The sequence below is a fragment of the Seriola lalandi genome, unplaced genomic scaffold (genome assembly GCF_002814215.2).
Source record: "Seriola lalandi dorsalis isolate HSWRI2012SDOR001 ecotype SW California unplaced genomic scaffold, Sedor1 jcf7180002054317, whole genome shotgun sequence".
In the NCBI taxonomy this organism is placed as follows: Eukaryota; Metazoa; Chordata; class Actinopteri; order Carangiformes; family Carangidae; genus Seriola; species Seriola lalandi.
The window spans coordinates 1,084,742-1,109,364 of NW_019524870.1; the positions used below are offsets into that span (position 1 = coordinate 1,084,742).

Here is a 24,623-nt window from a genome sequence, read left to right on the forward strand (position 1 = left end):
ATTGAGAGCTGCAGCACTGTAATAATGATTTAATGCTTCACTGACTTTCCCATTTCTTTCTTTATCTGAGTTCATCTCACCTCAAACTCCAGATACTCGTCTCGCTGGCGGTACTCTTCCAGCTCGCGACCTTTGACCTTGCGGTCAGGAGGATAAGAGCGCAGCTCGGCCAGCTCAGTGGAGATGGCTCTGAATCGAGCTTCATGGGATCTGACCTGCTCCTCCTGGAAACACAAGGTCAACACTGCCATCAGGATGGAGATGGAGGGAACGATGAAAACCTGCCTGAATAATTATTCATCTTTTATCCCACTACATGACTGACTCCCACACACACCTGTGCACCTGTTCCCAATCAGAGAATCAGCTCTCCATCATATACACCTGAATCCACGTCGACCAAAATGTTTTTATTAATGACTCATTACAAATACTGTTAATAAGATGGAGTTTGGTTTGTGTTGAATGAGAGTCTGGGTCTCACAAACATGAGACTGGCGAGTGACGGACGTCAAACACACTTTCGGTTCCTATCAAGCTTCCTATCTCCTATTCTCGTCTCCTTGTTGTGACCATCTACTTTCTTTTTGGACCCTATTGTGAACGACACAGTTCTTTCCTGTTTGAGTCCATCACCTGTATCACTGAGCTCTTATAAATACATATAATATTATTTTGTTGTTGTCATAGAGTCATGTCTCCTATGTTCCTCTGCAGCCAAAGCTGAATATTGGCTTGATATTTCTTGTATAAAATACAGTTCTATGTAATTTCTCTACGATTTCAATATTTTACATACACATATATATAACTGGTCACGTTAAAATAACATAATTTGCATAATATATCATTTCATTAGGTTGTTTCTGTATTTTTGCGTTTTTTTAAACAGTGCACTGTAGAGAGACAGGAGGCAGGAAATTAAGAGAAAAACAAGCAACAGATGTCTCCTCCAGTACACGGGACGTGTCTCAGGCCTGGTGATGCACCTTCGACATTCTTGTTATAAGAAGAAAAACGTCTTGTCAGAACTAAAACAACTAAGCTTCTCACGATGGCAGTGTGATTGCTTTCAGGGTATTTACTCAAATGTTACCTACAACCTCTTCAAAGGAGGTTATGTTTTCATCCCTGTCTGTCTGTCTGTCTGTCTGTCTGTCTGTCTGTCTGTCTGTCTGTCTGTCTGTCTGTCTGTCTGTCTGTCAGCAGGACTACGCAAAAACTACTGAGTCCATTTGCACCAAACTTGTTGGAGGGATGTGTCACAGGTCAGTGAAGAAACCATTAAACTTTGGTGTGGAAGACATTGTGACATTTCTCAGGAGATAATGTTTGGATCTTGAACTAGACAGACGTGTGTAGGATTGTTTGGTATACGCTCCACTGAATGTCACTCTAGTTTAATTTGTGTCTTGGGCTGAAGTAAACAGACCTCTGAATGTATTTAAAATCACATTTCACAACAGTTTGACATGAGGAATGAAATATCTGAAATCAGTGCCAGTAGTGGTCATTAGTAATATATTACAGTGTTTATTCGAGTGTTTATTCATGAAATTTTAATTTTAATTGTAATTACTCTGCCTTTATATTATGAAAAGTTATGTGTCAACGCCTATTGGAAATGGCGGCACAGCACGGATCATTGTTCTTATTTCACAGGGTCCTTGACTTGACTCGGACCAGATTTAATCCCCTCCAGGACCCAGCTGTGAAGCAGCTGTTAACATAACGTTACCTCAGACAGCTTTGACATCGTCCCCGGCAGCAGCGGCCGGCTGAACTTCTTCTGAGAGCCGATGGCTGCTGGGAAAGGAGGAGCCGAGAACATGGTGGCCACTGTGTTGATCCGTGTGATCCAGGACTGCATCTGCTCCGCGTTCCTGTGACACAAAGACACACAACAGACATATCTTCAGCTCCAAAGCACATGCAGTAGGTACAAACACACTTATCAGTTCCCGTCTCACAGCAGCACGCGGCTAACTTACAACATCAAAGGAATAATTATCAGGAAATGCAGCCTTGCTGTTGACAAAGAAATTATTTTGGAGCCAATTAATCCATGAGAGAAAAGGGCCTGTTTTACACTAACAGACCCATTAGGGGCCCATGAGGAAATTCAGATTGAATCAGACAGCCTTGCTTAAATCCCACGGGAGGAAGAGAGAGATAGAGACAAAGAGGAGAGAGGAAGAAAGAGGAGAGAGACTCAGAGAGGGGTACAGTATCTGGGACAAATGCATGCTGCAACTGGAGCACAGAGCCTGTCCTCCTGGGGGCTGAAACATGTGGCCACTCATGTGCCACTTCCTGGATGCTGCTAACACACACACACACACACACATACACACACACATACACACCCACACACAAACCAACAACACACACCTTCACCTTGCTCTTCACATGCAGCATACTGTACGTCCTGTTCAACATCTGTGTGTGTGTGTGTCATTGATCCGTGTGCTCACAGCATGTGTTCTGCACACCGTGGGCCACATGTGCACAGCTGGCCACACATGCTGTTAATTGAGATTGGATGCTCAGCTGTGATCAACCATATGGCCAAAAGTATGTGGACACCGTAGTGTTACACTCATGTCATTCCACAACTATGATCATTAATCTGCTGCTGTAACAGAACCACTCTCCTGGTTTTCCATCTCTCCACCAGATGTTGAACCTGCTGCAGAGGTTTTGTCGAATTCAAGAGCATCATTGAGTCCAGCACAGATGTTGGGTGATAAGGTCTGGGGTTGAGGTTACGGCTCAGGGCAGGCCAGACTTTGTGCACGAGGACCAGTGTCCCCCAAAAGAGATCTGAGCTCCCCAGAGCAATGTTACAATGAATTATATAAGAAATCCTAATTAAAATCTAATGTCTTATCATCTGTAACGTGTGTACAGCTCTGCTTTTATCTGCTGTCAGTAAGGCCCGTAACAATCGATCCAGACGTGTGCAGGTTGTTTTTTAATTCATCGCTGCTCATAAACTGTTTCCATGTATTTTTTTTTTTTTTGTGCACCTCTGCGTAATTATTGTTCGTGGATTTGGTCTCAGATCAGCGATTCTCGACAACCGGCTGCAGGAGCTCACGTCCCGACAGTGAATCCAGTTCAGCTGCCGCTCTCATCATTTCTGCCAAATAAAGCTGAGTAGTCTGTCAGTCAGCATGAAGTAACCTGCAGCTTTCTCCTTGATGTCAGCCACAAAACAAGATTTTAGAGCAGGATCAAAGTGCCCTGAAATAGTACACCCTCCCATCCCGGGTTTTTTTTTTTGATGCAGTGACACATGAAATGAAACTAGAAACAGGCCTAAACTTCTCACTAAGTCGTGCGTCTTTTTATTTCTCTTCTTAATATTTTGTATTACAAAGACTCTTTTTAGAGGCAGATGAATCCGGAGGTCTGATCTGACCCTGAGAGCCACAGTGTAATTCAAACAGATATTATCATGTTGAAACAGGAAAGAGACAACGACAAACTGTTCATACAAGTCGTCTGTCTCCAGTAAGATGATTTCTTAAACCAGGTACATTTAATCCAGGATTAGACAAACCTGCGAGAAGAGTGCAGACTCCTTTTGTTAGTTATTTGTTTGGGAGCGAGACGGGAACGTTAGGGAAGAGAGGAAGGGGAAGACATGCAGCAAAAGGCCTCAGTTGGAATTGAACACGTCACTTTCCCCCACATGATGTTTGAATGTCTCGTTGCTCTGTCCGTCTCCAAAAGTCAGGTCAGGGGGAGGGAATAGATCTGATCTCTTAAATGCGTGTACAAGTACTGATTGTTTGCTGTAGCATTAAATTTGACCTTAATTAGAAATGAGAAACAATGAAACACACCTTAGACCATAAAATACACACGAGGATATTGTACAGGGGTGTCCACATACTTTTGACCACACATTGTTTGGATAGAAGTCAGACGCTGTGCAGGCGCACCTGCACACACGCTGTAAACTGTGTGAGTGGATAATCGCACAGCGTTTAGTGTTTGTGTGCACTCTGTGATTCTCTCCACATGATGTCAGCTCAGCGAGGAGCAGTAACTGGGACTCACGGTGCCTGGAAGAGATACACCCTCCAGTCGGCGGTGCGCAGGTAAAACACGTTGGGCCTCTTGCTGTAGTCTGAAGCCTTCATGGCCAGAGAGTGATGGATGGACACGGCGTTCTTCAGGTCCTCGTCAGACAGCTGCTTATCAGGCCTGTACTCCCCCTGACAGGACAATTACAAATTAGAAATGGTTGCTATGGTGAACGTACAAGGGTCTTAAGACTTATTAAAGTTGGTGAACTGACTAAGGACATTCAGTGTTTTTATTGGAGCAGTGGGAGGAGGGTGAAGACGCGCTAGCAAACATTAGCACGGCAACCATCCCTATTGAATTCAACTGAGGAGCAAAAACCTGGAAGTTATTGCAGATGTTTACAACTGCAATAACTGGATTAATATGGAGTTCTGCGTTCCCCCTCAGATGGATTTAAAACTGATCCAGTGCTGGAATGGAGAACAGTACAGCTGGGACCTGAGTTTCAGAACCAATAACTTGAAGATGAGAATGAGAAATGCACAATGTCATCATCAGCAGATCACTATCTGCATCTTTGATTTGGCATAGGTTTGACGCAACCTGAGTTCGGGGGAACGGCGAATCGAACCGCCAACCCAGGATTCAGCAGCCAACCTGCTCTACCACCTGAATAAGACAATAAATACAAACCAGGTTGTTTCCATGAAAGAAATATAAACTTCCCTGAACTTTTCACAAACTTCCATTGAGAAGAGTAAAAAATATTGTAAAAAGTAAAATCTACATTCATTCATTGTGATGCTGCTGGTTTGACTAAAGGACAAATAATCATTATAGCAAATCACGTAAACAAAAAGCTAGTAGAAGTAATTTTTATCATTCTTTGATCATACATGACCAAGTTTAGTGAAGTTTAGGCCTGGGCTTAGTTTTAAGTTTTTCAATGTTTGTGCTTTTTGCTCTCTCTCTCTCTCTCTCTCTCTCTCTCTCTCTCCCAACCCAACCGGTCGAGGCAGATGGCTGCCCACCCTGAGTCCGGTTCTGCTCAAGGTTTCTGCCTCTTAAAAGAAAGTCTTTCCTTGCCACTGTCGCCTAGTGCTGCTCTTGGTGGGAATTGTTGGGTCTCTGTAAGTAACATTATAAAGAGAAAGTGTAGACCTGCTCTATTTGGAAAGTACCTTGAGATAACTTATGTTGTGAATTAGTGCTATACAAGTAAAAATTGACTTGACTTAAAAATCCTCCTATTTCTACCCCTCAGTTTGGAGAATGCTATTATGCTATTATAAATAAGAGGCTGACTCGACATTCAACGCCAACTTTTCAGTACTCGACCTTTTGCTTCACATAGATTTTGGTCATCACATAAAAAGCACTGTGGCTGGATACAGCTCCGCTGTGTCACTACAGGCTCATTCTCGAGCAGATGGTCTGTTTTCTCTCCATACAGGAGGAAGTTGGAGCATCAGTGGCCTGTGACGCTGGCAGAGGTTGCCCCTCATCAAAGCCAGGCCCACCACTGCGCATGGCTCCTCTGCTCATTGCCAGGGCCTGACTGGCTGAGGACATTATGTAATAACACTTCTAAGACATGTAAACAGGAAACAGGCGCCAAAATAAAATGACTCCCCAAGATAGACTGTTTTAAAAAGCCGTGATTGCAAACATTAACATAAAGCCTTACAGGAGACTGTGTGTGGGCAGGTCACGTGATAGTGAAGAACATATTTGTTTGGTTTTCTACTGTGAGGATGAAGATACACCTTCTGGTTTGAAAGTTAACCAGAATGTTTATGGAGATGCAGTCACCTGTTATTTACAGTAAAAGGTTGAATAATGAATATCAAGCAAATGTTACATATTACTTCTCACACAAACATTTTATATATACACATAAAATATACTCTGAACTACTTACCTTTTGCAGGTAGAGAATTAACCCTTTCAGGATGACGTAGAAGGTCTTCCACCCTCTTTTCCCTCTTGGTGCTTTGAGGAGGAGAAAACATGTTCACATTAAACCTGTAGTAATATACACACATATGTATATATATATACCTATATATAATTTTTTTTTTTAATTTGCACTAATACAAGCAGCATAAAAACTTATAGCAGAAGTGTATGCATTTGATCTCTCTCCAATGATGAGTAAAAACTATGTAAAAAACATGACGCAAAATCAGAGACACGTAGAATAAACAGAGCATCATGTTCTGCTTATATACAACATGTACAATAATCTACATTGTCGTACCTGTAGTGGGAACTCTAACATGTTCCATATTATCTTGAGTTAAATCCAAACTAAATCCAACTTTGTTGTGAATTAAACCACTGCACTGTACAAGTCCAGGAGGCAGAGGGTTTATTTGAAGCATGTCACGGTATTCTTATCCTAAAGTTACATCTCACACTGGTCTATTATCGACTTGATGTTCTATTTCTATTAATACTAACATGCCATCACCCAGTCAGAAGCTTGTTTCAATCTGATTTTGCAGCTCTACACCCTCCTAGTGCCCCGATCTTCCTAAAGTCTATAGCAAAGATATATGCACCTATATTGTTAAAGCTATGATACACTGTTCAAAATACACAGAAACCGCTGTATGAATTTCAATAATATCAGAATGTATATACCGTGTGATAACATTTGGTATTTGTGTTTAACTGGCTGTTACGTCTCTTTTTATCCATATAAACTGATCCAGCAGCTGATTTATGTGTTATGTAAGTTGGAGAAACCGTATTCACACTGACAGTGAAAACATAGACGTTTGATTGGATCACAGCTGATTCAACAGAGCAGTCGATGTGAACGTGGAACTACGAGTGTGAAACTGGTTATGACACAGGACTTTGGAAAACTGCTCCCTGATTGGTCAGAACGCAAAGATGAGGATTTAATGGAGATGCATTAAAATCAAAAGGAATTTCATGTAGCAGAGGATTGTGGGGATATTGCCTTTTCTTCTGTTTGGACTTAATATTTATTGTCGGCCTAAACAGAGCAGTCAGTGTGTATTTGGTGCTTTTGGTGAGAAGATGTTGAAAGCTTCTGTTTAAAACTACATTTCATTGAAAACTTCAACTCCTGCAATAACTGGCTTGTTTTTTGGCAACTTGGAGTCAAATTTCTGCTTCCAGTAGTTACAGAGCAACATGGTGATTAATGTGGAGTCCTGTTTGTGTCCAACTGAGGAATTTAAGATTTTATTATTCAATTTATGAGATTGGGAATGTATGCTGCAAAGCAAGATCAATTAAAGGTCCCATAGAGTCTAAAGGTAGATGTCCATGTGTTGATTATGTGTGTGATTATAAAGCAGGTCTAGGTTCTGTATTAATACTGTGAAAGTATCAAAGCGTTCAGTCCACAGAGAAATGCACACAGCAAACCCCAGCTGAGTGTTTTACCTGAAATCTGCTACATTTTTATTGCATCACTCAGAAAACAATCAGCCAATCAGAAGAGAGGCTCAGAGCCTCCTCTCTTCTGATTGGAGAGAAGCCTGAGAGAGGAGATGTAAAACTACACTGAGATGGTTTTTGGTTCTTAAAAACACAAATAGATCTTCTTATGGATCAACACTTCAAATAAAACACAGAAGAAGAGGAGAATATGGGACATTTAAGCAAATTTTAGTTTCAGAGCAGCTACTGTGTGACCTGTGAGGTGAGATTTTTTTCTGTCAGTTGCTATGGAAAAATGTTCTCACCTCATGAAAGAGGGAAAAAAACTGAATCTGTTGTCCATCACCTGGCCTACATACTCTGTTGGTTCACATCACGAAAAAGGTCACAGTCTGATTGAGTGAGAGTGTCTGAGTCGTACTTCTCTTGCCGTCTGAGTCAGCGTGGACTTTGCGAACCAGGAACCCGTTCTTGTACAGCAGCATTCCCGACGGCTGCGTCTCTTCCTCCGACAGGGGCTTCCCGCTGCTGCCCACCCTCTTCATGGACTTGGAGGTGTTGGAGTCGCACAGGCTGTCCCCCAGCTCCGAGAACGACTTCCGCAGCTCTTCCTCGTCACTATGGAGACAAAATAAATAAATAAATAAATGAATAAAAAAATGAAATACACAGACTCCATGGTGATCAACACTTATGTGTCATGTCTCATTAGCAACGTGAACAAACACATCATCATTCATCCTGTCCATTTGCCTCTCAGTCTGTGGTTGTTACACGTGGAACAAGAGGTCCAGAGATTTCACACTCTCACTGGGAAACTTTTATGTCGCACAGTAACACATGAGTAACACCGCCGTCTTCTGCCGGTGCCTCTGCAGAGCTTTTGTTGCACAAGACGTTTACAAAGCGCCGTGTATCTGGGGGGGGGGGGCCTGAGTGAATGAAAGCGTCTTCTTCTTCAAAGCTTTAAGTGTGTGTTTTCCTCTCTCCCTGTGCTCGTCTCCTGCTCTCCTGAGGAGACGTCCACTCTCCTTGATCGAAAACGCACAGCAGCAAAAACAGTGACACCATCTATCTTGTTCCAGCCCAGCGAGGTGAAAAACAGGGGCATCTTTACCGGGGGAGGGGGGGGCAGCTTCTCTCAGAGACGCAGACACATCACAGTTACTCTTCCTCACAAGGAGCCTCATAGAGGTGAGACAGGAAGGTTTTCATTGCAACAGATAAATGAATCTTTACAGCAGCAGTTCCCAACCTTTTCCAACTCATGGCGCACTCTCAAAAATGTTGGTGGCCCACATCTGACGTTTTCATTTTAATCATCACAATAACAGGACTGAAGTGAGAGCAGGGGAAGCTCAGTTTTTCTCCTTTGTTTGACAGAGGAGAGATCACTTGGTCGATTCAGCACCTGTCTCTTGACTTTTTCTTTTTCTTTCTTCCTGTTGCTAACCAGCTCTCTGTTTTGATACTCCAGGATGCTTTCTCTCATCTTATCCCAGTGACAGGCCTTCTCATACATTTTAAAATGTTTTTAAAGATCATATTGTTTCAAAATATTACACTTTTAGTTTTGCAAATGATTTGTCGGCCCACTTGCAATATCATTGCGGCGGTTGGGAACCACTGCTTCACAGGGAGGGAGAGGGAGGGAGAGGGAGGGAGAGGGAGGGAGAATACCACAGCAACACCAGAATAACACAACAGACAAGATGACTCTTGACTTATAGGACAATATTGATGGAAAAGGCCTCATTTAAATTTGAGGGATTGCTGTTAGTAATCGTCTGTTTTTCGTGGTTTCTGAGCGACATCATCGGTGAGGTGAGCCTGAAATGACAGAGTTTATGAGGAGATCAGGATGAAAAGTCTCAAAGGTTAGTGAGTTAACGAGCTGCAGTGATCTGGTCGGAGCTCAGGCTGTTGTAGCGAAAACCGCAGCAAAAACGATAAACGTGTGTTGAGGCCTGTTTTGAGGCAGAGCAGCTCACTGTGCTGCTTGTCTGATGAATATTTGAAGAGGGTTTAGATTCTGGGTTTGGGGACAGCAGATAGAGCAGCAGACTGATGCTGTGGATGGATGAAGACGTGTCATGTTATTATTATGGTTATACATTTCCAAAGATAAAACAGAGTCTCTTTTCATGACCCTGTGTGTCTGATCAATAATACTGATTGAATCCTACAGTTTGTCAGGAGTGAACATCTGTCTGTTTTACAGTAATGTAGCACATCTGGCAGATATCCAGGGTGTGGTATATTCTGAGGAAACAGCAGGATTTTCACACAAGTTAATGTTATGGATATAAAAGCCAGAGTGACTGAGTTTGAGCTCAACAGCATCACATTAGTTTTTTATCTTCGTAAAGCTCTTTGTAATCTAGGCTGCAGGTAAGTTCTGTATGAATAAACTTTTTTATTACTATAAATAAGAAAATTCTTACTTTACCCTGACACTGTTGTTGTTCACCTGTCATGTTGTCATGTTATTTTATTCCCCCCTTTTTTCACAGGGTTTGGTTTGAATAGGAGGAACACATCATCTCCTTTTGTCTTTTTAATTCTTTTGTATATTTATTCATTCTCCTTCCTCTTTTGTCTCTGTTCAGATTTGACATTTTTCAGGACAAACCAGTGGCTTGTCTACAACTTGTCTGCGTTATGAACATTTTCTAGTGTAGCATCTGTCCAGAGTAGTTATTTCACCACCTAAAAACTCCACTGCAGACAACGAATACAAAACATGACAGCTAATACAAATGAAGTGGAGATATCCTTTCGGTTATAAAACTTAAAGAGGGAGAGGAGTGTGTAACTCTGAATCCAGGTCACTTAATGTTCAAACTGCAACACTGGCAGCTCTCAGATTTGAATGAAACTGACCAGACTCCGTTCTTCATTAGAGGAGTTTTCGGATGAAGAGTTGTGGACTGAAGTCTTCATCGCTCATTAGAAACAGGCCTGGAGGAGCCATCTCTGAAAATGAGGAATCCGATGAGCTGCTGAGTGCTGCCTGTCTCTGACTGCAGCTTTATGTCGAGCTAACTACTCTCGTGTGTGTGTGTGTGTGTGTGTGTGTGTGTGTGTGTGTGTGTGTGTGTGCGTGTGTGTGTGTGTCTTTCCCGGAAAAGACTGTTAGACTAGTCTTTTCTAACTCTCTAACCAAAACGTGAACAGTAACACTGTGTTTTTGTTTATTATATGAGTTTTTCATTGTGATCTGTGTTTTAGTTATGTTTTTATTTCATATTCATGTCTACTTGCTCATTTTTCTGTTTTAATGTGTTGTTGTGGGCCCCTTTGTATGTTGATTTGTTTTATTTATTTTAATTACAGTTTCATCACAAATTTCAAATGTTTTGTCAACTAATTTGGTTATTTTCTAAATCTTACTGCTCATTATTATCTGTTTTTATTTGTTTTATTACAGTTTTACATGTTTTATCATTTAATTTTGTTTTTATCTGGCTGTATATTCTTGTGTAGTGTATTTCCTATAAGTTATTATAGTTCCTATAAGTTTTATCTTATATTCATGTCAACTAGCTCCATTTTTATCATTTTATTACCATTTTATCTCTATAAATGTTTGTTTATAAATGTTAAACCTCTGTTTTTGAGTAATGCTGCACGTAAAAATATATATTTAACAATATACTGAAGTGTTAGAGTATGGGTTTGTATTTGAATGAAAGACAATATTAACAACACACGTAGCTGCAGCAGTGATAATCCCATTCTCCTCTCAATAATCCCCCACAAAGCGCTGTATCTATTCTCTTAGTGTTTTTAAAGGGATTTGTCACATTAGCAGATGATCGATGCCTCGGGCTACAACAGCAACTGTCTCTGCATCTGCCCGGTGAGGTAACACGGCAATTCCACTTGTTACCTCACCAGGCGGCACCCATGCAAAAGTTCAGTCTGAAAATAGAAAAATGGCTGGATGCCGAACCCCCCCGAGACTACGCTATGAGTAACCAACAGTACATAACAGCAGTTAACCCCATGCAGGAGCCAGAGAGAAAATGTGAGGCGGAGACGGAGCCAATGAGCATGTAGCCTGTTGCCTGGTAACTGCCGGGCTGCCTGAATCCCTTTCTACACAGAGACAAAGTGGAGGAGCTGGAGAGAAGGGGGGGATGGAGAGAGGAGAGAGAAAGAGAAAGGGGGGGTAGAGAGGGAGGAAAAAGAAACAAAGCTCATCCTTCTCAGATGGCAGAACATCATCAACATAATATGAGTGAGAGAGGAAACGAGGAGAGGAGAGGAGAGAAAGAAAGCAAAAAAGAAAGGAAAGGGGGGGAAGGGGAGGGGAGAAACAATATAACAGATGAATGGAAAGGAAACAAAAGGCAGGGAAAAGAAAAAAGAAAGAACAGAAAAGAAAGATAAGAAAAAGAGGAAAGCAAAGAAATAAATTAATGAAGAAAAAAGAAATGAAAGAAAAATTGGGGAAGGAGAGGAAAAGTAAAGCAAAGAAAAGAAATAAAAATATAGGAATAAAAAGGAAAGAAAGTGAAAGAAAAGAAATGAAGGTAAAGGAAAAGAGAGAAAGAATATAAACAAGAAGAGGAGAGGAGATGAAAATAAAGGACAGAATTGTAGGAATGAGAAGGAAAGGAAAGGAAAGGAAAGGAAAGGATGTTGATGTCACCTGCTGGGTTGGGGTTATGTTGGGCTCTTTGTGCTGAGGTTGCTGCATCAGCAGCCAATAGAAACAGATTTGCTCTGTCACCTGTGTCACTGAGTCTCTGCACCAAAAACACAAAAACACTCCAGACACAGTGAAGTGAAAGAGGACAGTAACTCATCCACACACATCCTCTTGTCCATGACAAAGCTTCTCCTCATTCACACAGGCTGCAGTGTTAGTTCTTTTTTTACCTTCATACCATCCACATAACAGCTGATTTATTTATTTATTTAAATAAGAGAACAAAGCGTTATAATCTAATATGTGGATAGTGTTAAATTGGGCTGGATATTTTTTTGTTAGTACCAGGATATACCTGAGTTTTACAGATACCAAATTGATCAGTTTTTTCCCTACCTTTTACTTGGAGAGATGTGCATTTACATTCATAAGTCATACCTTTAAAAGTTTATGCTGTTTATAAACTTGTTTATCTACAGAAACTACTTTTCGCTTCACAAAAGAAGCCAAAGTTCTGAAATGGAAAATGCTGCCAAAACACAAGCAGACACACAAGAACTTTGCTTAGATAAAACAAACAAACAAAAATGTTTGTGCAGGTTTCAATACTCAGGGTGACAGACATATTTCTGTCAGTGTTCCGGGGCGATGTCTGGCTCTACTGTTTAATGTCAGGCGATGCTCTCTGCTGTAGGTGAGGGGGGATGATTAGAGGCACAGAGGGAGGAGGAGAAAAGGGGATTAGCGGAATAAAAGGACTAATAGAGCAAATGGGTCTTCACTCCACGTACAGCAGGCTCCAATCTACACTCATCATCTTCACATCTTCATCCTGCTCTACCTGCTTTCTATCTCCGACTTGTTGCGTCTCTCTGTGCCCACCACCTCTCTCCCTCTGCTCTCCACCCCCGCTCCCGAAGCAACGAGGAAGCATGCGTGTACTGTATATGTCTGTGCTGTATGTGTGTGTGTACGTGTGTGTGTGTGTAAGTGAAGAACATGTGGGTGCCTCTAACTGCAGCCGTGTGCGTGCCTTTCTCTGTGGGGGTGTGAAATAACATCCCTGGCCCATGTTTTTTGTGTTATCTTTCAAACACACACCTGTGTGTGAGATGCACATGCCTGATTTCACACACACACACACACACACACACACACACACACACACACACACACACACACACACACACACAGTATTGTATCTGTATTCATAAAATCACAACACGCAGTTTGTTTTAGTGTCTGAAAATCACACCTCGATCGCAGGCCTTGGGCTACACTCGGAGGTGACGGAGAGTAGTTCTCTTTTTTAAACCTCAATCTGGGAGTAAATTAATAAATCGACGCTGAGGCTGACCTATTTATAGAAAGGAATAGAGCAGAATAGAATATATGCAATTTCAAACCGAAAAAATTTCCCATCAAGAGACGCACAGGCAGCAGAATCGACGCAGACGTGAGGTCTATCTGTCACAGGGTGTTAGTGAACCTGTGTTGTGAACTCAAGTCAATGAGTCTGCAAGTGAAAGAACGTCCTCAGTGTGATGAAATATGCATCAGCCGAGCAAGTGGGGTGTGAAAGTGGTGGCAAAAAGTGACACTGTGCTTCGCTTCTCGCAGCAGAATTTAGTCTGTTCCCAGTGATCTCGGCCAGCTGAGATATTTAAAAAAAAAAATGAACGTGTGCAACTATCTGCCAAAAAAACCAAACAAAACACACACAAAAAAATAAAGCAGACTCCTGTGAGCTGAATCTCTTAATCTGTAATTCATTTTTGTTCGGAGATGGATTCTCCTTTTGCTTGATGGTGTTTACGTGTCTAAAAATGTCTCCTCTCCTCTCCCCGTCCCGCCGTGGCCTCGCCGCGCGGTGTTTAAATAGCCGTCTATATGTCAGCGGAGATGTTTGAACTGGATTGCCTGCCTCTCTGTGGATCTCCTCCTCGATCTGCTCCTCTGACCACTTTTACTCAGCTGCTTCGGGAGCTGCCGCTGCCGCTGCTGCTGCTGCTGCTGCTATTTTTGGAAAGGTAGTGGGAGGCTGTGGTCACACCTTTGTACAGGATGCAGGTAAAGAGCCATTTAAAACGAGTTGCCTTTGTCTCTCTCTCTCTCTCTCTCTCCTCTCTGTCTTTCCTTGAAACATGTTCACATGTATCTACACACACATTCATACCAATGCGTATATCTACACGTACAGTACATCTATCAGTGAGCGTATGTGTGTGTGTGTGTGTGTGTGTGTGTGTTTGCTGCTGAGAGAACGCAGGGAGGAAAGAGCAATGCGGTAGCTATGGAGTCGTATCCATGGTGCCATCGCCATGGCAACAAAGCTTGGAAAGCCGGTGACTTAATTGGCATCGCTGAGGCACTCTGAAACTGTGATCCAGAATAGCAACCCTTGACACACTAATGTTTCCTTCAAATGCCAGACAACACGCACGTCATTAATGAGGAAGCTAACAAGCTAATCAATATCCCTCAATATTTCCCTTTAGGACAATGTGTGTGTGTGTGTGTGTGTGTGTCTCTGTGTGTGTGTGTGTGTGTGTGTGTGTGTTAATCACTTACAGTGTCCATTGAAGCTTCTGATTCTTGATGGAGTTGTAGAGAGCCTGTGGAGGTAAACAAAAATAACATTTCAGATACGCACGACAAACAGCAGCTGCGTGCTCAGGTGGAGGTCTGATCAGATATTAGAGGGCGGGCAGGTGTGTTGTGGTTCTCTGGAAGGCTGCGCAGAGCGAGCTGGCCTCATTCAATAAAAGACAGAGAAATGTCATCCCCCTTCTCTCGCTGCTCAAACTGCCCTTTGCCTGAGCTTAACTCATTTTCTTCACCTAACAATCCATCAATCACCCAATCAGTCAGCCGCCACCACTACATCAGTTACGAAGCCATTATCCACCACGCAGCCGGCCCGTCGATGGATAGACCGGCCGATCGATCTGCCAATAAATAATTTAGAGTTTGACGCGGATGCATTGATCTGCACGGACCAAATTAAGTTACAGCTTAGGAACATGAACAACAACACAACAGTGAAAAAACAACACATGATGAGGACAGTGCACGTCATTTTCTATAGGCTGCAGTGAGGAAAGAATGTTGCCACCGACGTTAATAATCAGTTCATCTTTCGACTAACCTTTCAAGCAACTATTTGAAGATGTGAGCTTGGACATTTTCCATGTTGTCAGACATTTTACAGACTCTAAGTGATTAATCATTTAATCATTTAAAAAGAACAACTAACGAATTAGTTAAATGCAGTGTTGGAAGTAAAAAGAAACACTACATGGTAAAAAAAACCCTCACAATTAGATTTAAGCAAAACTACCTAAGTATTAAAAGTAGTTGAATACAAGTACTCATTATGCAGAATGACTTTTGACCTTGGTTAATGTAGAGCTAACTTATGTGCTGCTTCTTAAACCTAAAACCTCATATCATATTTTAGATAATCAAGATAATTATATTTTGTGTGTAAAATATTATTGGTGAGCAGAAAAGTATGAAACAATGTACAACATGTCCAACCTGGAGGTGGATGCTGCTCAAGGTTCCACTTCCTGTCCGCCAAGAACAGAAAGGTGAGGCTGCAGTGGGTTCAACAAACTCTGGACAAAACCAGAGCCAGCTGCTCTGATGAATCTGGATTTCAACAGCATGAATCCATGGACTCAACAGTTTTGGAGCCTTGATACCGATCGATCATGGTTTGGTCTCAGTCTATCTGAGTATGGTTTCTGACCCTGAGCTTCCCTTTAAGGCCATAGTTCACCATCTTCTAATGGACAATGCTCCACGTCACAAAGCTAAAGTCATCTCAAACTGGTTTCATGAGCATGACAGTGAGCTCAGGTTTGCTTCAGTGGCCTCTCCAGTCACCAGATCTGAATCCAGTACAACATATTTGGGATGTGGTAGAATAGGAGATCTGCAGCGTGAACATGCAGCTGACAACTCTGCAGAAATGATGTGATGCAATCATGTCAACATGGAGCAGAATCTCAAAGGAAACTTCTCTACATTTTTATGAATCAATGACACTAAGAAAGCAAATGGAGGAACTACCCAGTGTTATCATAAAGTGCTCCATGAGTGTATCTGCATGTGCGTCGGCTACTTTCTTCCAACTTTAATTGGGTTTAATGTTTATGTTGTTTTCAACTCCAGATCCGTTTCAGCTCGTTTGCGCCTGGATTCACTTTTTTTTGTACCAGTTTTTAAATCATTTTTTGGGTCACTGCTTCCACTCTCAGGGAAAGAAAAAATAAAACCACTCCTTTACTTTCATTATCATGATGATGGAGCGAAACAAAAACAGACCTACTGAACAACACAGCAGAGGATCAAAGACGGTTTAATGAGGGAGCGTCTCCGCTGCGAGAGGTTTCACGTTTGACTTTTTTTTAACTCCCTTAAAAATCCGTAGTGACGGTCGAGACCTTCAGCTGAATGTGACATAGCGACCCGGCTTCACAGCTGTTCTGCAGCGGAGCAGAGAAGACAGCGTGAAGCCATCAAGACATGTGGACAGTTGGACGCGGCTGATGGACAAGCTGTGACAGCGGAGGTGATGGAGAGGACACTTACAGCCACTTCATCACCGCCTCGCCTCACCTCCCAACTCCTGGTGGACTGATGCCCGCACGTCCTCTGTGGCGGAGGAAACCTCATACTCAGCCCAAATCGATCATTTTCCATTACATTCCTTTGATTAAAGAGCTGCCGCAAATGGTCTTCACTTGAGTTCAGCTGTTTTAGACTCCCAGCCCATTATGAGTATCATGGTGTTGCATTGTGACTTTTACTCAAATGAAATTGGATTTATAATAGGGTTTGATTTCTGTGTCTAATCAGGTTTCTTTTCCAACGTCCAAAGCGTCATGAATATTAATCACCGCCCAGCCTGAACATTTACAGATTCAGTTCTGGTTTCCATACATTCTACTGTGGAAAAAAAAATAAAATCTAAGCATTCAAACTTAAATGCGTTCACACATTTTAATAATCACGACCGAGCTTCCCGGGGCCCAGCCATGTTGCAAAGAAGTGGAAGACAAACTGCCTCTGTAGCACGAGTCTGGCCAACATCAAATATTAACAGTGAATTTGTAAGCTGTAAAAGTGAAAGTATACTGATCTGCAGCAGCAGCGTTGTGCTCCTCCTACAGAGGCTCATCCAGTACAAACTGCTGAGTTTTTAAAAGATCAGCAGTAAAACAAAACTCAGGCACAAGATCATACCGAGCAAATTAAAAGTAAATGAGCTTGGAGAAAGAAACTGAGGATGAAACATGGAAATAAATATATAGGAACGTCCTTGTTGCAAACAGAATATCGATGGAGAATTATTAACGGATATTTTTTAGCCCCAAACGGAATAAACCAACAGATTGAAGGAGGAGGAAACATGGAGGAAAATCTGCAAACTACCTACATGACTTTTGGTCATGTCTTAAGATGATGATCTACTACAGTTCTCACAGCGGGGTCCAGGAACCTTAAGGGGAATCATTTATTTTCACTATAAATCCATTCATAAGTAACACAATGACAGAATGTATGACTGCTTTAGTCAAACACTTTCTGAAATAAAAATATAAAATAAAAGTAAAAATCTTTTCAGATGGGGGTCTGTGGTCTAATTAGTGTCACTTTAGGGTCCTAGACATGAGTTTGAGAACCACTGATCTGCTGGACTTATAGATAAATAGTATTCCTGAAAATGAACCCTATGACTGCAGTGCTGGGAACAATCCCTCTTACTTTTTAAATATGTAACAGGAGAGTGGACAAGTGGATTAAAAGGAAGTGGATGAAAAGGGAAAATGACCTACAAACTAAAACTATGGACAAAAATGTTTGGGAAAAAAAAATGTCACAAAATGAAGTGAATGTTAATGTGTCATAATGCAACTCTGTTATTATGTTCCTTCTATATCTTTGCTTTGTTTTCTTCTCCGCTCTTTGTCAGTTTGTTGTCTCACTTCTGCAGCTGCATTTGTAAGATTATTTCTGCAGAATGCTGCGAGTGAATCAAGAGAAATAAATAATTAAAAAAAAAAACAAACTAAGAGCTTTGATCCGGAGCTTTTACCCTGCAACCGAACAAAAAAGAAAAAATGCCAACAATCAAGGATGTGAATCTTATAATTAAAGGAGATGCAGCCAACATACTGCACACACAGGCACCAACAGGGCTGAGACTTATTATTGACTAATCTGCAGAACGTTTTCTTGATTAATAGATTAATAATTAGCAAAGCAGTGTGATAATATCAAACCAACAACCCTCAGTTTACTATCATGAGACACATAAAAGCAGCAAATTTAGAGGATAGAACGACAGTATTTGTGCTTGCAAAATAATCGCATAGTAAAATAGTTACATTTGTTTTCAATTCATTGCTAATAGTGCACATTACTGTTTTCTTTCATAAGTTTCAATTAATGTGCAAGTGTGCATATACAGTATGTCTATATTTCTGTCTAAGCCAACATAAGTGGAAGTGAAACTGTGTCACAGCTGAGTTTATCTTCCAGCAGAGACTTTCTCCTGAAGAATATTTTTATTTGCACAAAAAAAAAAAAAAAAAATCCGTCCTTACTGTAAATCCTGAGGGAGCACAGAGTCTCACCAGCGGAGCGACTCCTCTGTGGATTTAAGGACTAAAAAAAGGAAGCAAGTGGATTTAAAACAAAGGTAGAAGGAGGTGGAGAATAAATCAGAGCATCAGTCAGACTCAAGTCAGTCAGTCTGGAGGCTCATTGAGACGAGGGTGGATCTTCATCACCTCCATCTACTTGCTTCATCAACGTCACCGAATTGTGCCAGCAAATGAGAGCCATCAGCCTTGAGTGGCGGCTTCACAGAAACACGGCGCACTGAGCTGAGGTGGCAATCTACCAGTCTCAGATGATCTACACTCCATATGTGGATGATGGGAAATCAAACAATAAACACATACAATAATGTTTTTTTGTATGTGGAACATCGGAAGAAAAAAAAAAACACCTACCAGACCATCTGGCCAACTGGCTGTGAACGACAATGAGCTATCATCAGTGTAATGATGGATAACTGTGATTTGTTATGACATGTGTCTCACTGGTGTGAAATGAAGTAGGAAAATGAAAAAAAAAAGGTTCATTCCAGTTTGGAGATTAGTTTTGAAGATCGACTGACAAGCTGGTGATAAATGACATGACTCATGAAAGTAAAAGCAACAGGAAACAGCTGACAAGTGTTCAGTACCTTCCTCCTCTTTCTGGCCTGTGGGTGGTTCTGTCCGTCCTGAGCCTTGCCCAGCAGGTCCGGGAACACCAGGGGCTTGAGGGAGCGCGAGCGTGGGGTTCTGGGATAGCGGAACGGGTCCATCATCCGGAAGTCCCTCCCGTAACGCACGGTGCAGAGAGAGCGTGAGCGTAGGCGCCCTGCCGAGTGCAGGCTGTTAACACCGATCATGGTCAGAGAGGATCACGCAGGACTGGGCTTCACTTCCAAAAGGAAAGGTGAAGCGGAAGATGCCAAATAAAAAAAAAAAAAAAAAAAAAAAATCATTCAAAGTTCCTTCAAAGAGATAAAAAAGTGTGGATGTGGTCCAGTAAATGGTGGGAGAGGCTGATGTGCCAATAGACAGCTGGAGGTGAGATCAGCAGCTGGTGCTCAGCGACATCATCACGTCAGTCAGAGGCTATCAGCGGGAAATCAAACCCCCAACTGTGACGCTGCCCTGAATGCCTTGATCAACACTCACCAGGCAACACCAGGGTGCCCACCTGACGCTGAATTATTGATAAGACAGCCATGTATTATACATGTACATAAGCGACTCCCTGTGAGATGGCCGGACCTTTCCTCTGCAGGTGAGAACCGGTCACAGCGGTGCGGTTAAATCCAGCTCCGTCTGTTGAAGTTTAGACAGAAATAAACTGCAGTTCAGGGCAGGCTGACGCGCTGAAGTGTGATTTCTCCAGGTGACTGTAAACACACCTTCTCACAACAGGAAGCCAAGTTACCCAAAGGTGACACCTGTCCAGCTGCCACCTTTTAGCGAAAGCCAGCGACAACACACAACAATGATGAATCCTTAAACACACACACACAATAACACACACGCTGCTGACACTCTCACAGATGGTATGAAACACTGTCATAGGTGTGAACTGACAGCCAGCATGAAACAGATGGGTGCAAAATGCGGAAATGAGGAGGTAAAACACACACACTCATACACTCACACACACACGAGCATACAATAAGCTCTTTCTGCTGAAATGAACACAAACACACACAATAGAGGGAGATACAGAGGGGTGGGAGGGAGGCTCAGCCGCCGTCGCACTCCGGAGCAAGGGATTCCAAAAAAGCTCCCTCGGTTTTTGTCACGAGGCCGGACACAAACAAAAATAAATTAAAGAGAAGAATCCAAAAAAGATGCAGGAGTAGAGGAGCTGAGACTGAGCTCAGAGAGGAGTGAGCGTTCCTGTTGCTCCCACTGTAAAATGGATACCATCAGTTTTACAGTCACAGCGCTGACTGACTGACAGAGCCTCACTCCTTCCTCCTGCTCTCTGTCCATGTGCAGAGGTCCGCTGTCATCCTTCACTCCTTTATCCCCTTCCTCTGTGATCCACTTCCCTCAGTCACAATTCGCTCTCAAGACTCTCTTTGCACCGGTTATAGTCTCTTCCCGTTGCACACTCAGCGGGTGTGGGTGTTTGAGGGAGAAAACGCCGCTCTCCTGCCACCACCGCCGCCACTGCTGCTGTCTCTCATATCTTCCTCGTCTTTGTGTGTTTTGTTTATCTGTTGCAATCTTTTTCCGTCCAATCTTTTTCCTTCTGTCTTCCCCTTCTCCCTCCTGCTGCTGATACTGCTGCGGAGGAAGAGGTGGAGGAGGAGGAGGAGGAGGAGGAGGAGGAGGAGGAGGAAAGGAGAGCTGGCTGCCTGAATCGCAGAGCAAAAAAGAAGCTGATAGGGACAGTGCTCTCCCTCTCTCTGCTCTCCCTCTCTCTCGCTTCGTCAATGCGTACCTCCCTTCATCCCTCCCCCCTCCCTCCCTCTCTCCTTCTCTCAGTCATCGCCAGCAAATCACAGTCTCCCAGCTGCCTCTTCCACGCATACACACATACACAAATGCAGCTGAGGTTATGCACACTTTTTTTTTTTAAAAATATACTTGCAATTAGTATTCAGTGGTGGCCTTGTGGGAGAGACTGGTGAGGTGAGAGGAGGAGAGGGTGTGTACGATGAAGTGTGTGCGTGTTAAGCAGCCACCGCCACTTAACTGTGGGTTAAAGGAAGAGTTCGACATTTTGGGAAAAAACTGAGACTAGAAGATCCGTCAGTCTCACTGAGCCGGAGACATGATTATCTGAGCGCTAGAATCACTTCCTTGCACCATCCAGCTGAGTTAGATGCAAAACATTATGACGTCACAGTGAAGTTGACTAGCACATGAATTCACGAGGTCACAGTGACCTTGACCTTTGACCACCAAAATTCGTCCTTCAGTCCAGATGAAAGTTTGTGCAAAATGTGAAGAAATTCCCTCAAGGCGTTACTGGCGTTACTGAGATATTGTGCTCACGATGCCAAAACCGTGTTTTGTGAGGTCACCATGACCTTCACGTTTGACCTTCGATAATCAGAATCTAATCAGTTCGTCCTTGAGTCCACGTGAACGTTTGTGCCAAATTTGATGAAATTTGCCAAAGCGTTGTTGAAATATCGCGTTCATGAGAATGGAACGGACAACCTGAAAACACAGCTACATGCAGGCGACAGCCAAAAAAAGAAGACTGGACTCAGGGGGTAACAGGTGCAGAAGCCTGACTCTGTCCAAAATGTGAAAATACATATACTAACACTTCTCAGTCAAGCTAACCTCTAATTAACCTGTTGTATTTTGCACACAAACAGAAATACAAAACGTTTGTGATTTTAGAGGCACATGCTTGAGGAGCGAGGTTTCCAGGTTTCCAAAACCGGTGTTCACTGACTAGATCTGGCAACCTGTTATTCACCTCGATCTCCTCCATTCACCATACTGTGAACATTATTCAAATTGCACATGTTCAGCTCTGTGAAGTTATGATGATTGATTAAACAAAACAAAAGCTGTAATTGGTAGGTGTGATTTTGAATATTAGACACGATTAGCCAGGCTAGGTCCCTCTACCGCCGCTCTTCATGGTAAGCTAAGCTAGGCTAAACACGCCCTGACTCGTGGGGCTTTCAGACAGAAGCTCCCGCTGTGTTTAGAGTCTATCGGTGCATAAGAAGCAAGTGTTAGCACTAGACCCGCTAATATAAGAAGAAGAAGAAGAAGAAGAAGAAGAAGAAGAAGAAGGGGAGGCGCAAGAAACTACTTTCCGTGCCTGGCTGGATGCCTCGTTCCTATTGGCTGCGTGGGTGTTCGTCACAGCGTGCAGCGGTCAAACTTCAATCTAGTGCATGCACTTGTGCTTGGTGCAGCGACAAACCGCTGAGGTGCAGCGAAGCCATTGGAAATAATGGGTTTCGGAGCGCAGTGGTGCCGTTGTCGCGTTCTGTCTGAAAGCCCCAGCAAACTTTAACCTGCATTAACTGATGTTTTGTCCACTAGGGGGCAGTGAAACTAAACAACATTGATATTGATATCATCAACATTTAAGTTGACCTTGTTAGCAAACAGTTACCTTCTTGCACATCCGGCCGATACACAACAACATCATCATTCATTTGGAGTCATATTTGTGTCCAGCTAAATGCTCACCAGCTGCTCTCTAACCGAGTCTGTCTGCCGTTTGCTGCTCAGCAGGTAGATTAGTGGGTTTTTGATTTAATATATTTTAAAAAAGCCTAACAACCAGCAACATGACGACACAAACCACTTCATCACAGCACACAGATTCATCTGCGCTGCCCTAAAAGCAACCAAACAACAGGGTGAGTGTCGATTCAAGAGGCACAGATAAAACTGACATGGAGCCAGATCTTCAGATTCCTCTTCATGATTACAACTAAATAAACATGAAAAAAAAACAAAACAGCAGAATGAGGCCAAGTGAAATCAGGATAGAAAAAGGAGGCAGCAGAGAAGATGGAGCGTCTGACAAAAACCTTTGCTTACAAGACAAATGAATGAGGTGTTTCCCCCGGAGAAATCGGTCAAATAGGATTATTGACTGGAGAGTGAGTAACAGGGACGAAGTGAAGAGAAAAAAAAACTGGAGCTACAGGAGTGTGACTGGAGATTAAATGACTGTGTCAATTGTAGACGATGGGCATCGACTGGACCGTTATGAGATCTATAATCAGAACAAACCAGATCCCAGGACACGCTGGTTAAATCTGAACCAATGATTTTGTCTTAATGTTTAGCAGAAAGTAAAAATGGTTTAAAGATTTAAACCCTCATCCATTCAACTTGTATCCTGTACATGTTACAAACAAACATCTTATAATACTTAGTGCTGCACAGCTGTGCAAAATCTTGTGTTTGCTATCTCATACAATTCAAAACTAACAAATGAACAAGAGTATCACCTGGATGAGCAAAACACGAGAAAATACATAAAGAAAAGTTGTAATGAATTAAAATTGTGTTTTTGCAATTTGCACAACTAAAGTACAATATCCACTAAGATGAGCCCTGAATTATTATCAGCTTATGACCTGGCCCTGTCTTGTTTGAGTTTTTCCTCATGTGGAACTTCTTCCTAAATAAAGTTGCGTTTAATCATATTACCACGAACCAAGACACACTGTATTACGTACAGTCTCAACCCAGGAGGTCGGTTGCAGGACTGCAAGGTCCCATATTTTACACTTTTACAGAAGATATATGCATATTTGTGGTTGTAAGAACCAAAAACCATCTAAACTCTAGTAACAACAAGTTGGTCAGCCAATCAGAAGAGAGGAGGCTCTGAGTCTCTCTTCTGATTGGCTGACCATTTTTTGAGTGATCCAATAAAAATATAGTAGATTTCAGTTAAACACTCAGAGAAGCCAAATCCTACAAGGTTGGATGGTGAGTCCAGGTGGGCGGGGCCTCGGGTGTGCCTTTTTACTGCTTTGTTGTGACATCACAAAGTTACAGAAGTCCTGACAGCTGGTTTTAAGGCTCAGTTTCTGAATACAGGCTGTGTGCATTTCTCTGTGGACTGAGGCTTTGATACTTTCACAGTATTAATAAAGAACCTAGACCTGCTTTATAATCAAAGAAGACATGGACAGCTCCCTTTATACTATATGGACCTTTAACAGGAACTTGGTCAATTTTGACCCTGAACAAGTTAATTCAGCCATGATTTATAGCTCTACTTTTTTAATTCTTTGCTGTTGCTTTTACTTCTTAAACCTTTGTGTAAAGACGCGTAACTGTGTTTATATTTGTGTCCATGTGACGACCTCAATCTGGCCCCCTTCCTCCTCTCCGTCTGTATCCTGTGTCCTTTGTTAAATTTAAAATGTCATGATAAAAGTTTAATGGCTGCTGCGAAGGCTGTT

The 24,623-nt window shown here is 42.4% G+C and overlaps 1 protein-coding gene across 1 annotated transcript in view; it reads right to left on the minus strand.

Moving 5' to 3' along the window:
- Positions 1–24,623, minus strand: part of LOC111655436 (uncharacterized) — a 56,141-nt gene that overhangs the window by 5,549 nt on the left and 25,969 nt on the right. Inside the window, exons 10-15 of the mRNA XM_023406844.2 lie at positions 14,687–14,730; positions 7,880–8,076; positions 5,960–6,030; positions 4,069–4,226; positions 1,739–1,883; positions 81–224 (exon numbers count right to left, since the gene is read on the minus strand). Of these exons, the coding sequence (XP_023262612.1) occupies positions 81–224; positions 1,739–1,883; positions 4,069–4,226; positions 5,960–6,030; positions 7,880–8,076; positions 14,687–14,730 (759 nt within the window). The remainder of the gene's footprint in view (positions 1–80; positions 225–1,738; positions 1,884–4,068; positions 4,227–5,959; positions 6,031–7,879; positions 8,077–14,686; positions 14,731–24,623) is intronic.